The sequence below is a fragment of the Mustela nivalis genome (assembly GCF_964662115.1).
Source record: "Mustela nivalis genome assembly, chromosome: 2".
Lineage (NCBI taxonomy): Eukaryota > Metazoa > Chordata > Mammalia > Carnivora > Mustelidae > Mustela > Mustela nivalis.
The window spans coordinates 1,113,022-1,126,535 of NC_139021.1; the positions used below are offsets into that span (position 1 = coordinate 1,113,022).

Below are 13,514 nucleotides of genomic sequence, written 5' to 3' on the forward strand. Positions count from 1 at the left end.
GAAATAAAACGTCTGTGTCGCCTAGCGGTACCTGGGTACGTTACATGCTGAAATGGCGCTTTAAATACCACTTTTGTCCTGGTTTTAGAGGCAGCAGTAAAGCGTTGCTCCGATGATCGATATCATACTTAATTCCTTACATCTGTCAGCCCTTCAGCCTGCTCTGACCCCAAACCACAGGTCCCCTCTCGGAGCTGGGCTGGGGCCGCTGCAGGCCGCTGAGGGATGTGAGGTTCTGGGGAGCCCCGCAGCGGCTGGGGACCAGGGCTAAAGAAAGAGCCCCGCAAGCGAGGGCTCACTCTGGCCCCCAGCTGCCACCTTGTCCCTGGGCCTCACTTTGTCGCACCAGCATCCACCATGCCCTGTGTCCCCCACAGGGGCGCCCAGAGAGATGCTGGGCCTAGGGACAGGTGTCTTCGCCCTGCTGTGGTCCTGGCAGGGAGCCTCATCCCTCCCCCACCCCTGTCTACCTTCCTACTGTACTCACCCGCCCCGCCCCGCCCCGCCCTGTGTGGCCCTCTGGGAACTGCTCCTTCCTGGGGCCTTCCCTTGCCCTTCTGGGCTCTGATGGGTCCGAGCTGCTGAGCCGGGCTGCAGCCTGTCCCACGTTGTGGCCATCCACCTCCTCCATCTCACGCCTTGTACCCGTCCAGGGCTGCCCACAGGCCCCTGTGCCACTTCGTGTGCAGACCGGCAGGGGGCGGGGTGTTCAGGAATCGTGGGGATGGCTGACAGGTCATTTCAAATGCTGTGTCTCAGGGGGGGTGAGGGCTGCAGTTGCAGAGACCTCCTTGTGTTGGGGACAGGCCCAGTGACCCCTGCCTGCTGGGTAGCCACTGTAGCTGGGGGGCACCCCTACCCCGCTTCCGCTGAGCCTGGCTTTTCCAGGCCCACACTCCTCCCCACTGCCCCAGCACCAGCAGGCAGGTGCACAGTGGTTTGATTTTCCTGTGACTTTCCTCCAAGTCAGCAAGGTTTCCCCGGTGCCCCGCCCACTCCCCAGAGTAAGGAGCCCCGGTTTAATTTGCGGTTAGATGTCTGTTAAGATTGCGTCCACTTCCCAAGTCAGCACTTAATTGGCAAGGCACTTGATTTAACAGCGTGGGAGCCTCCACCGGAAAAATGGCTTGAATAAATCACCGCCTGACGCCAGAAAATAGATATAATCTCAGCATTAACTACATTAATAGTAGCAGGAGCCGAATTAAGAAAGCCATAAAGCATGGGCGGGGGGGCATAAATTACGGCCCAGCTCTGTCCCGAGGCTGTCCCGAGGCTTGCCTCTGCTTGGGGGCGGGGCGGGGGGGAGGCGGTCCAGTCCCGGCCCCGCCCCGGCCCTGGCCCCGCCCCCCAGCTCCCGGGTGGGGCGGGGCCGCTCTGTCTGGAGGCCTAGCTGCCCCCACAGTGCCCGGTGGGGGGGTCTGAGGCATTGGGCGCCCGGCCCACGTACACACCCCCACCCCGCTTCCCCATCCCCGCCCCCACCCCAGGCCTGGCTCTGCCTGAGTCCGTGCCCCAGGGTGCTGGCAAGGGTGCTAGCGTGAGTCAAGGACAGCAGTAGAGGAGCTCCCTCTGCTGCAGACTGCCGACTTGAAGGCTTCTTGGAGGAGGCAGGCACAACTCCGGGGGTTTCGTATCCCTGGGGGGGGGGGCAGTTCAGGGTGCGCTCATCCCCCTGCTGTTTTGTCTCCGCCAGTTCCGCTGCCCCCACCCTTCTGGGGCAGCCCCACTGCCACAGCCTGTCCCACACTTGAGTGGAGGAGGATGCTGTCCAGTTTGCTTTTTTCTAAGATCATTTATTTGTTTATGCATTTACCTGTCAGAGAGAGCGCGTGTGTAGGCAGGCCCAGCCGCAGGCAGAGAGAGAGGAGGAAGCAGGCTCCCCACTGCGCAGGGAGCCGGGCCAGGGCTCGATCCCAGGACGCCGGGATCATGACCTGAGCCAAAGGCAGCTGCCTAACGACCGAACCACCCAGGCGCCCCAGGATGCTGTCCAGTTTTAATTTCAGTTTCATTCCCGTTATTGGTCAAGTTCAGCATTCTTTATGTTTATGTTCATTTGCCTCCAGCCTGTTTCTTACAAGTTTGCAGGACTCGCATGTGTTCAGGGTGTCACCGTTTGTGTTCCCAAGATGATCCACTGTTCGTTCCTCAGTTTGCTCAGTTTGAATCGGCCTTCCCGCCTTCCCGTTAAAGTTAAGAGGGTTTCTAGCAGATCTTCTTGCTTTTCTGAGTACTTAAATCTGTCAGTCTCCTAAGACTTGGTTGATGTGCTTGGAACAGCCTTCTCCAGCCCGAGGTTACAGGAGTTCAGGTAGATTTCCTTCTGGTGCTGCGGTTTCAAGTTGTACGTTTGAAATTTTCATCTAGGAGCTCCTGGGAGGCTGAGTGGGTTAAGCGACTGCCTTTGGCTTGGGTCATGATCTCAGGGTCCTGGGATCGAGCTCTCCGCTCAGCAGGGAGCCTGCTTCCTCCTCTCTCTCTCTGCCTGCCTCTCTGTCTGCTTGTGATCTCTGTCAAATAAATAAATAAAATCTTAAAAAAATTAAAAAAAAAACTTTAATCTACCTGGAATTTATTTAGAGATATGGTATAAGATTTTTTTTTTTTTTAAAGTATATTTTGACAGAGAGATCCCAAGCACTGGGCAGAGAGGCAGGCAGAGAGGGAGGGGAAGCAGGCTCCCTACTGAGCAGAGGACCTGATGCGGGGCTCAATCCCAGGACCTTGAGATCGTGACCTGGACTGAAGGCAGAGGCTTTAACCCACTGAGCCACCCAGGCGCCCCTAGTTTCTCTTTTTTTTAAGATTTTATTTATTTGACAGTGAGCGAGAGAGGGAATGCAAGCAGGGAGGAGAGGGGAAGCAGGCTCCCCACGGAGCAGGGAGCCCCAGGTGGGGACTTGACCCCAGGACCCAGGAATCCCCCCAGGCGCCCCTCATCTTGTTTAATAGTTATCTGAATGGCCTAGGGTTTTGCCATTGTTTGAAAATGTCCCTTTTATCTTGTACAAATGCTTGTTCCTGAACTTGGCTTTCTGCATAGATGTTCCTCTTTGGTCTTCCCTTTTTAAGGCCTTCTTGTTTGTATCTTCAGTGGTCAGAACTGTAGACTTCTTACCCTGCGTACAGCCCCCCAGGTCAGACAGGGGGTGTGCACTTCCTGCCTTGCCTCCAGGTCCTGCTCATGCCCCTCCCACACCCCATCTCACCCCCACAGATGACCACTCCGGCCTTTCTCCATCCCCGCAGGCTTTGCCTCAAGGTTCTCGAGCTTCTGGAACAGAATCATGCAGGAGGCACTGTTCGCTGTCTGACGTCCTTCGACCACCGTGTGTTACACGGAGTTGTCCCGACAGACTCATGAGCTGCGTCCCTGACCCCCTTGTCGCTGTACGTGGTGTTGGGGGCCTTTCGAGAAATAATCAAGGTTAAATGAAGTCACGGGGGTGGGGGGAGCCCTACTGTAATAGGACTGGAGTCCTTACAGGTAGAGGAAGAGACCCCAGAGCTGGCTGGCTGCCGGCGTGCGGAGGAAGGCCTGTGTGACGACACAGGGAGCATGTGGGGCCTTCCCTGCAACCAAGGGGGCTAGACTTGGGGCCCCCAGAACTGGAAGAAAATGGGTTCCTGCTGTGTGAGCCACCCAGTCTGTGGCGCTGTCTGCCACCCAGGCCAGCTGAGACCGTGTTCTCAGGTCCGCGTGCAACACTGTGGGTAGCGATAGCATCTTCTTTTCCCTCGAGGTATGTGGACATAGCGCAGATTGGTCACCTGTGCGATGACATGTTCACGTCACATTTCTAGTCTTTGCTGCACCCTGGTCTTGTTGGGCCTGTCACCGACTGACCCAGAACCCTGGTTTCTGTGGACTTGCTCCGGGGGCGGAGGGGGGGTTGGTGTGCCGCGCTGCGGTAGGTCGGGATGGGCTGTGGTGGATGTCCTCGTCTGCGCACTCTCGGCAGGAGGAGAGCACTCCAGCCCCCATGGCCTCGGCAGCACCTGGGGCTCCGTTTTCCCCGTGGCTGCAGGCTGCAGGGGTGCACTGGCGTCTCACCCAAGCCTGGTTTGTAGATGGGAGCCAGGGCAGGGAGGGACGGGGTGGGGAGAGCCTCCCGCAGACTCCACGCCCAACACGCAGCTGATGTGGGGCTTGGCCCCGTGATCTGGGGATCATGACCTGAGCAGAAACCAAGGGTCGAACGCTCAGCCGCCTGAGCCCCCAGGCGGCCCGGGGACACGTTCAGTGAAGTGGGCACTCAGTCTGGCCAGTGTCCAGGGACTGGAGACCCTGCTGTGTCCTTACGGCTGCCTGTCTTCATCTCTCCCGAGCACTGTTCTCCCAGATGAATGTTAGCGCTGGCTCAGTTTCTCGGCCTTTCCCGGGCGATCAGCCTCTGAACCAGCTGTACTGAATCTTACTCCCCTGCCCTGCCCTGCCCGCTGCTGCCGGCCGGTCACACGTCTGTCCTGCCCTCCGTGCTGCGTGGGCCAGCTGCCGGGTTCCCTCGGTTTGGAGGTTTGTGCAGAGTTCCGCCCCTGTGTTGGCTCCTCCTGTGCGTGGAGTTCTGGGGGCGAGGACCATTTCTGGGCTTGGGGGATGGTCCGCCGGGCCTCCACGTGAGCAGTGACCGGGGTGAAGGGGGCAGGGAGAGGAAGGGAGGGAGGCCCTGAGGACAGACCGAGAAGCCGGTGGGAGACAGACGGGGAGATGGGCGAGGACCGGAGGAAGGGCCCACCCTGCCCTCACAGGCCGCCACGGGCCAAGGCGGTCTTGGGCTGACAACCCAGTCCAGAGGGTGACACGGGGACATGGGATGGAGGGCCCCGCCCCAGGCTGCTCAGCCTGAGCGCCTGCCCTCCGCCCCCCACGAGCTGGGCTTGGTGGAGCGCGGGGGGCCCCCGAGACCCGGTGACGCGTGGCTTCTGCTGCTGACACACAGACACCAGTAGCGGCAGCTGAAGTGCATTTTCAGAGTGTCAGTTTATGGAGAATTTTACTTTCCATCTCGTTGTTTATTAGGCTCTTAAAGGGAAAGCTTGTAATGCATCCATTGATCGAAATACCGATTGAGTAGCCGCGAGCACATGAAGCAGTCCCAGCCCCTTGTGGCGCAGCGGCTGCCTGTGTCACGGGGCTGGCGCGATGAGCGTCGCCCGCCGGCTGCGCACTAGCCGGGCGCCCTGCGTCGCTTGGGGAGCTGCAGGACAGGGGCAGCCTCAGCGTTGAAGCCTTCAGGTGACCCCCAGGTCAGCCCAGGAGCCGTGGGAGTCGGGCCCCCCCACTACCCCTCCAGGGCCGCGGTCAGGTGCTCGGCCTCCACTGTGGGCCAGCTCCCCTCCGGGCGCATTCTGCCCCTCCTGCCCGGCCCGGGTCACACGGTCCCCCTGGGCCTCCACTCCTGCCCAGGCCCATCGCCCCTGGCTGCTGCGAGATGGGTCCTGGAAGGCCAAGCCGTCGGCCTGGCTCTGCACCAGCGTGGCCCGAGGACGCATGGGCAGGTCAGCACCCCGAGCCAGCTGTGGGGTGTGCAGCCCCCGCTGGGCTTGGAGCCCTGCCCCAATTCACTGGGAGCTGGGGGGTCCCTGGAGCAGCTGCGCCTCATTTGGGAGGAACCGTTGTGCCATTGGAGGAGGGTCTGCGGAGGGCAGGCAGCCAGCCGCCGCGAGGCCTGTGCCATCCACTAGGTCCCTGGCCGCTGAGCTTCGCTGAGACCCTTCCTGGAGGCCCGCACCTTGGCCATCCTCTCCCTTCCTGCCCGGCCGGTCCTGCACAGGCCTCTCCCCCACAGAGCTCTGCTCACAGCCTCTCGCAGCCGCTCCAAGCGGGGTCCAGCGCGGGGACACGCTCCCACCCTGAGTGCCGGGTGGAGGTGGCGCCCGTCAGCGCTTCCGCGGAAAGCCCACTTAAGCATTTTGCAGCCTGTCACGGTGTCGGCTGAGCCTGACCTACTTGGGATCCGCGGTGCCGAGCCGCCTCCCCCGGCTCTTGGCTTCTGCTGACGGCGCACTCCCGGCTCTCCTCGAAGCTTCGCACAACCGTGCTCCATTTCCTGAAAAATGCTTCCCTGCTTGTTTTCTCTCCCCGGACAGCCTGCCACCTCCTGCACGGTCAGTGCGGGCTGGCATGGCCTGTCCTGGAGGCCGCTGGGTCCTCGGCCACGCATGGTCACCCCCGCCCCCAGCCCACGAGGATGGGAGGTCGAGCTCTGTCCCAGAGCCAGGTCCAGCCCCTCCGCTAGCAACCCACGGCCTCAGCCCTCTGCTGCTCCCTCCTCTGCCCGCCCAGCCCTGGGCAGTGGCCACAGCCTCCCGACTCCAGTCCACCCACCCACCTTGCTCACGTCCAAGGGTCCGGGCCCCTGGGTGCTTCCTCCAGCATTGCCAGCTGTGCATTCAGGCCCGGTCTCTCTGCCCAGCACAGGTGTCCTTTCTGCATCTCTCACCTGGCCTGAACTCCAAGGGGCCTGCAGGGTATGGGACCCCGGCCCCTAGCTCCTGCTGCCCACAGCAACGTGGCTCTTGGTGGGGGGTCCCTGCGAGCCATCGGGGGGTCGAGGAAGGCTTCCTGAGGACCCAACGTCGGAGCTTGGTCACAGGGGTGACCCTGACCGCAGCCATCCAGTGTGCGTGTACAGAGGTCCAGGCAAGGCCCGGCAGGACACATACCACACTCATGCTCCGCAGCACTTTCCAGGAAGCAGAACTGCCCAGCGTGGCTGGAGTCCTGGCTGGTGGGGGCATGTGGGGACAGTGGTCCCTGAGAACCAGACAGCCCCAACAGCAGCGTCTCCCGGCAGACCTCCCCAGGAGGGGCATGGGGGCCGCTGCACGGTGTCAGTGGAATGGGGACGAACTTGCTCACACAGGCTGTTTCCAAACCAGCTGGTTTGGTGGGATGGGGGTGCAGGTGCCCCGAGGAAGCTGTAAATCAGGGTGGGGACCCCCAGCCTGCGTCTGGGGAGAGAGTGGGCCAGCATCGGTGAGGTAGGTCTCCTTGGTGACTGTGGTCACTGGCTGGGTAAGGGTCCGAAGAGCAGGAGTCCGTGTGGAAGGTAGGGAACAGACAGTGGCATGTCCAGGGTCCAGGAGTCTCACCAAGGGGTTGGGAAGAATCCATCAGCAAAAACACCTCTGTGTGCCTGGCAGGTGCCCTCCGGTGATTTCCTGTCTGGACACAGGACCTCTGTCCTGCACGCAGATCTGTGCCCAGCCTTCATGTGGCTCCTTGGCCTGGCCCTGTCCCCAGGAGGAGGGCCTGTCCCACCCTCTCTGGGTCCACGTGGCCTGGGAAGGGCTGCCGCAGGCCCTTGTGCTCTGTGCTATTTCCTTAGGAAAACCCAAGGCCTGAGTGAGTCCGAATGGGTGCTGGGGCCGACCAGCTCCACTGTGGCCGTGCAGGTTGGCCAGAGGTGGGATCCGTTTAAGGTGCCGTCGGACCTGCCGAGGAGGTCTGGGCATCTGGGCACCGTCCCCCATGTGGGACTTCCCCGGGCCTTCACCTGACCTGGCCTGGGCAGGCTGCCTGTGCGTCCCTCCCCCAGGTCTGGGGTGCAGAGCGCAGCACCCCTGCAGGGCTCTGGGAGGGGCTGCTCTTTATCCAGTCCCGTGACCGGGGAGGGCAGGGTGCTAGTGCTCGCGTGTGCACCTGTGTTTGGGAGCTGCTGTGCCCGTCCGGCCCCTCGTGCACACCTGCGCACGGGTGGTGCCACCACCAATGCCTGGGACGGGCCTGCCTCGCCCTGCAGCCTGAGCCCCAGACCCGTGGCCGGGGGTGCCCCGCGGACAGGGGTGGGGGCCCTGTGGACCTGCCGTGGGGGGTGGTTATGGGATGCTCGCAGGGGCGGGGAGTGTTCGTGTCCAGGGTCGGCCCTCCAAGCCCTTGGAGGGCGGGGGCGCCCTGGCAGATGGGGTGAACTGCCCTGCAGGCCGAGCAGGGCACACACCACGCTCATGCCCGGCTTCTCGGCGCAGGCCTCCCTCGGCCTTGCCCAGACCCTCACCTCCCTCCTCTTGGGCACCTTGGCCCGAGGACCATCCACACCCGGCACGGCAGAGCACCTTGCCGGGCTCTGCGTCCTCGGGCTCGTACTTGCCAGCTGCTGCCCAGGCCCCAGGCCCCAGGCACGTGGACAGCTTTTCTTCTTAAACCGACTTTTGTGGTGTGTGTGTCTGTCTCCCCCTTACCACTGCTATTCATTTAAAGTGTTATCTCCCCCCACCCGTTCCTCGTGCCCCCCGGGGGGGTGAGGGGGCCCAGCCCTCACCCTGGTGTAGTCAAGGTTATGGTGATAAATCCTGGGGCATTGTCACTTCTATTCGGAGTAAATTGGCTGGCCGCTTTCGGGCTGAAGGAAAGATAATTTGCTGTAGTATTTCAAATGGATTAGAAATGGATTTGAAGGGAAAGTTCATGCCTCCCATTACAAAGGCGAGAAAGAGAACTATCTTAAGGCACGGTTCCCTCCCTGGCCTTCATTATCCACGCTTAATACCTTTCCTATTTTCCAGCGTTAATGAAATTTCCTGGCGGCGTGGGCCTGCCGGACGGATGGGAGAAGCCTTTAGATCTGAGGCTCCTGTTGTAGAAAAGGAATTACAGGGCCCTCGCCGCGAGGGCAGGAGCGCTCTCCGGGTCCTTGGCCCGGCTATTATCTCATTAATTTTATCCCCTCTTCTCAATGCAGTTGGTTTCCAAAGCCTGTCCTCTCCATTAGGGTAACAATTTACTGGAGTGCTGTGACACCACGGCAATGAGAAGCTACAAGGCAGCCCCTTGCCCGCCCAGTGCCCGCCTGGCCACAGGTCCCGAGTCAGTGAGCGGGCCCGGCAGGGGGAGGGCAGGACTGAGGTGGTCTGTGCGGCCGCAGGCTGCTGGGTTGGCTCTGCCTGGGCAGGTGGGCCCTTCCGCAGCCCCACACCCTTGGGCAGGCAGGGTCCCTCGGCCTGCGGGGGTCCCTCGGCCGGGTGCGTGTGCGTAGGCCGCAAACCCTGGGGGGGGGGCGTGAGAACGGAAGAGGCGCTAGGCCTCCCGGCTGCCCCGTCGCCTCCCTGGTGGCTGACTCTCACCTGGTAATTGCCTTAGAAGCCAGGGGTATGGTTTTGGTGGAAGAAGTGTGGGATCTATTAGTGCTGTGCGTCCGCAGAAGTTGCCGCAGGACCCAACAACGCGCGGGGCGGTGGGGGGAGGGCGGAAGATGCGGCCAGAAAGTCCGTCGTGAAAGGTGCTTCTCTGCAGGAGGGCACTGGGTGTGTCTGGCCCTGGCATCTAGCCTGGCAGCCAGGAGGGCATCCCTGGGGCTCACTCTTCAGGGTGAGCCGGTAACCACCCCAGACCGAGGCTCCGTGGGATGGGCTTGGATGGGAGCCGCCTCGGGGCCAGAACGTAATCTCTCCTGAAGCTTTTAGCTGCTTCTGAAGCAAGATCCTGCCGGCCTTCGTGGGTCCCTCTCTGGGCCTGGCTGCCTCTTTCTGCAGCTTCCGCTGTGTGGCTGCCCCTGGGAGTGATGGTCTGACCCTGTCTGGCCTCAGCCAGGGACCCCGAGGCGAGCTTCCTTACCCTTCGAAGGGCTGGGTTTCTGGGGATGTGGGGTCCTGAGATGCTCGGCGCAGGTCTGGTTGCCCACCCGTCCCTCATGGTTTATAGCGTCGGGAGGGCTTGGGTGGTGGTGGTGCAGATGGGGGCTGGCTGAGGGTGGTGGCCCAGGAGTGGGGGGGGGGTCCGTGCCCCAAGGGAAGAGGCAGCTAAGAGTGGCGTCCTCAGTCCTGTGAGCTGCTGTCGCACAGCCTCGGGGCAGGGCCTTTTGGGAGGTCTGGGGCCTGGCCCTGAGGGGTGAGTGTCTGGTGGGCAGGGGCCGGCCTTGCTGCCGGTCAAGCAGCCTCCAGGCTGAAGGAATGGAGGCTGCCCAGGCCTGGCCCCGGCCCAGATGGGTGTACAGAGGGGCAGCTGCCTTGTCGGTGGGGAGACCGCGGAGGGCTCTGGACACCGCGCGGCTGGGGGCTGGGGCTGGAGGGGGCCCGTTGCCCTCTGGCCCAGCGAGCCGTGGTGGCCCCAGCCTTAGGTCCGTCTCTCAGCTCCGGGGATTAGGACGCCGGCCGAGTTGTGCGCTGTGGACGTGAGCACAGCTCCTGCAGAGGGCTCGGGGTTCTGGGGCAGGGCCCCACGGAAGATGGCCCTGCCCAGCTCCACCTTGGCCTGGCCTCAGAGTGACCCAGAGGACAAAGCATATAGGACACATAGATGCCCCGGGCCCAGGCTGAGCAGAGCTGGGGTCCCTGGGTCTGGGGCAAACCTGGGCGTCTGTCTGCCTCCCCCGGAGGGTCCCCGCCCACCCACCCTCTTCCTGCCAAGATGCACCCTGTGTGGGGACACCTGGAGCCTGTAAGGGCGTGGACAGCATGAGCCAGGCTGGCCGGGGTCCCTTGGCAGGATTTTTTCCCCGAGATCGGTGTTTGTCAACTTGAATTTTAATTAAAGAAAACTGGGTTAAGTACCATTGGGCTGCGGCGTCCTCGGCACTCCCCGCCTGGCCTTGTCTTACGCCGCAGCTTTGAGTCCCCTGAGTGCCCGGCTCACTTGTGCACGGTGGCCTCTCTAACGTGCCCTCAGAGGCTTTGCGCTGGCAGGAGTCACCCACAGATGGCAGAGAGACCAAGGCCCGGGGGACCCTGGGGCTAAGCGGGTGGGGCAGATGCACCCCAGAGTGGGCTGCTTAGCTCCAAGCAGGTGCGCTGGGGCAGCCCCCGCAGCCTGTGTGCCTGGATGCCTCAGGGCCTGCCCCGTTCCCGGGTGCCCAGACTGGTGTCCGCTGCACATGGGGACGGCCATTCATGCGCTGCGGGACCATGGGAGAGCCCCGCACGGGCCGGACCACCTTCCTGCTTTAGCCAGGTCCCCGCGCTGGTGGAGGTGCTGCTGTGAGGACTGCCCCCTCGCCCTGCCCCTCCTGCCGCCCAGGGGCTCTGGGGCCCACAGGCCCAGACCTGCCAGTGGGCACAGTGTGTGCACTCGGTGGTAAGGATACTATGAACAGAGTCTGGGCTATTATGGAATTAAGGTTAATTTGCATAAACAAATCACTGCTGAAATGAGTCCTGGGGGGGAGGGCCTTGTCCCCTCATTTCGGTGGCCGCCTGCCCATGTGACAGCTGGGAGGGAGCAGGTCAGCCCTGGCCTGGGGTGCTGGCCTAGCACCCCAAGCCTGGGGGCCCACAGCCGCTGCCCGCGGCGGCCGTGGTGTCTGCAGGGGGCGCCTCTCGAAGCGGGGACATCTGGGGCGTCCTCCCAACCCACTCTGTCCTTGGCTTCCTGGTCCGGCTGGGGTAGGGCCTGGGACCTGGTTGGAGGAGAATGCGGAGGGAGGGAGTGGTCAGGTGGCCACTGGGGCCATCCAGGCACACGTCTGCTCTCCTGGCCCGGGTCAGCCACTCAGCTCATCGCAAAGGCTGTCCCAGACCTCTTCAGCCAGTGACTTTAAGGTGCCTCCAGTCTTTCCCCCAAAGAGCTTGCCTGGACGGGGCTCTGTGAGGCTGTGCCCTCCCTCTCTCCATGCTGGGCTCTCACGCGGTGGACAGAAGGGACAGGCAGTAGAGCCTGCTGACCCGAGCAGCCTGGGTGGCCTGCACTGGGGCAGCAGGTGGGGGAAGATGTTCCCGGGCGGTGGTGTGGACCACCAGCTGCGGTGTGGATTCTCAGGGGACTTGCCTGTGACGCCCTGCCCAAGGGGCCTGGACAGTCCCGGCCCAGCAGCGTATGTGCTGGAAGGGGGGACGCTCGTGCCCTGCTTGTGCCCTTTCTGCTCACCTGTGGGGCGGGGAGGAGGGGAGGGAACAGACCGTGGGGCCGTGGGGCCGGACACACCGGGGTCTCCCTGTCTCCACAGGTCTCTGGTGCTGAACCGCCTGCGCCCCGCTGCCGGGGGCGGGAAGGGCCAGACCAGCTCCCCTCGGTGGCGGAGCAGAGGCTTCCGCTGCATCGGAGGCGTCCTGTACAAGGTGTCGGCCAATAAGCTCTCCAAGACCTGCGGCCGGCCCGGCGGCGACAGCGGGAACAGGCCGATCCTGCGCACAGGTGAGGCTCCTGCGGGGGGCTTTGCTCCCCGCCCGTGTGTGCTCACGAATGGCGGCCTAGGCTTATGGGGCACCGAGGCAGGCGGGCCTGGGCGAGTGATTGCTTCCCAGATGGGCCTGTCCCAGGCCAGGCGTTCGTTCGTGGTACCGTTCAGTGCTTCCGGGGACGCCGAGGCTGTTCCTGCTGGAGCTGACGGCCGGCCGGAGCAGTGGGGCCCGCATGGGGTGGGGGTCCACGGCTTCCACGTCCCCAGGGAAGCCCCCGAGCACACGGCCTCATGCTTGGCTGAGCAGGCCCCGTCTCTCCATGTTTCACTCCCGGATAAAGGAGATGGGCCAGGCACGGGGAGCGCGGCCCTCGCGGCTGAACACCTGGGGCCGTGGCGCCCCTAATCTCATTGGCAACGCCCCCAACTATATCTGGAGGCCGCGCTGCCACCGCGCCCGCAGCCTGGAGAAACAGGCCAAGGAGAAGGAAATGCTTTGGATTTGCTTATTATACAAATTAACTAGATAATACTTCGGTTTCAGTCCAATTTTACCCCCATCCTTTTCTGCCAAGAAAAAAAGGGTGAGGCGGCAGGCAGTATGGGACAGCAGAGGCCCAGCGGCAGGACGCGGGGGCCCTTCCCGGAAGCCCTTGCCCAGCTGTGTCCCCAGGGCCTCTGTCTGTGGGACTACAGGGAGGGAGGCATGGGTTGCCTGGCTGCCTTTTTCCAGACGGAGCGCCCTGGCCAAGGCCCAAAGGCCATGACACTGCTCTTCCTCTGTGCTACTGTTGCCTGGTCCCTTTCGAGGGACCGGACTGTGTGGTCTGAGGGCCTCCGGAGGCTCACCTGGTGGAGGAACAGGTCCAGAGCATCGGCTGGGCCTCCTCCCAGGGCCTGCTCGAGAGTTACTCTGAGCCTCCGACCCCCGGGGCTCAGCAGGGCTCGGCATCAGTGTTCGTGGTCCTTGAGGCCGCACACAAAGCAGCTGGTCCTTTGCAGAGCTGTCCCTAGCCAGGCTGGTGTCTGGACGGAGCCAGAGAGGGCTCTGGGCCGCCTATCTGTGGAGTGACGTTCTGCTCGGCCTGACTCAGGAGCCTTCTCTGTGGGTCTCACCCACTGCCCCAGCCTCCCCCGGGCCTCCTTAGTGAAGGGCCCCAGCCGGCCTTTCCCGTCCATCATCCTTTCTGCCCCAGACTGCCACCCCTGACCCCACAGCCGACCCAGCAGGCAGGACTCAGACTTTGTTCCCTGCTGTCCTCCTTTGGAAGCTGGACGGAGCTTATGGGGTGGGGGCAGGCATTCTCCTGCCATTGCCTGAGCCAAGCACGTCACAGGGCCACACCCCTTTGAGCTCCCTGCCCTCCAGGTCGGCCCCAGTGATGCCCTGTGCTGCTTACTCACATCAGGTCTGAGGGGCTCCTCCCTGGCCTGTCCAGACGTCATTGGCCGTCCCGG

General features: G+C 62.9%; 1 protein-coding gene across 2 annotated transcripts in view; it reads left to right on the forward strand.

Moving 5' to 3' along the window:
• The window catches only part of ZC3H3 (zinc finger CCCH-type containing 3), a 79,457-nt gene that overhangs the window by 42,783 nt on the left and 23,160 nt on the right, over nt 1-13,514 (forward strand). For both annotated transcript variants that reach the window (XM_082720472.1, XM_082720471.1), the window contains exon 5: nt 11,883-12,070. In XM_082720472.1, coding sequence (XP_082576598.1) covers nt 11,883-12,070 — 188 coding nt within the window. The remainder of the gene's footprint in view (nt 1-11,882; nt 12,071-13,514) is intronic.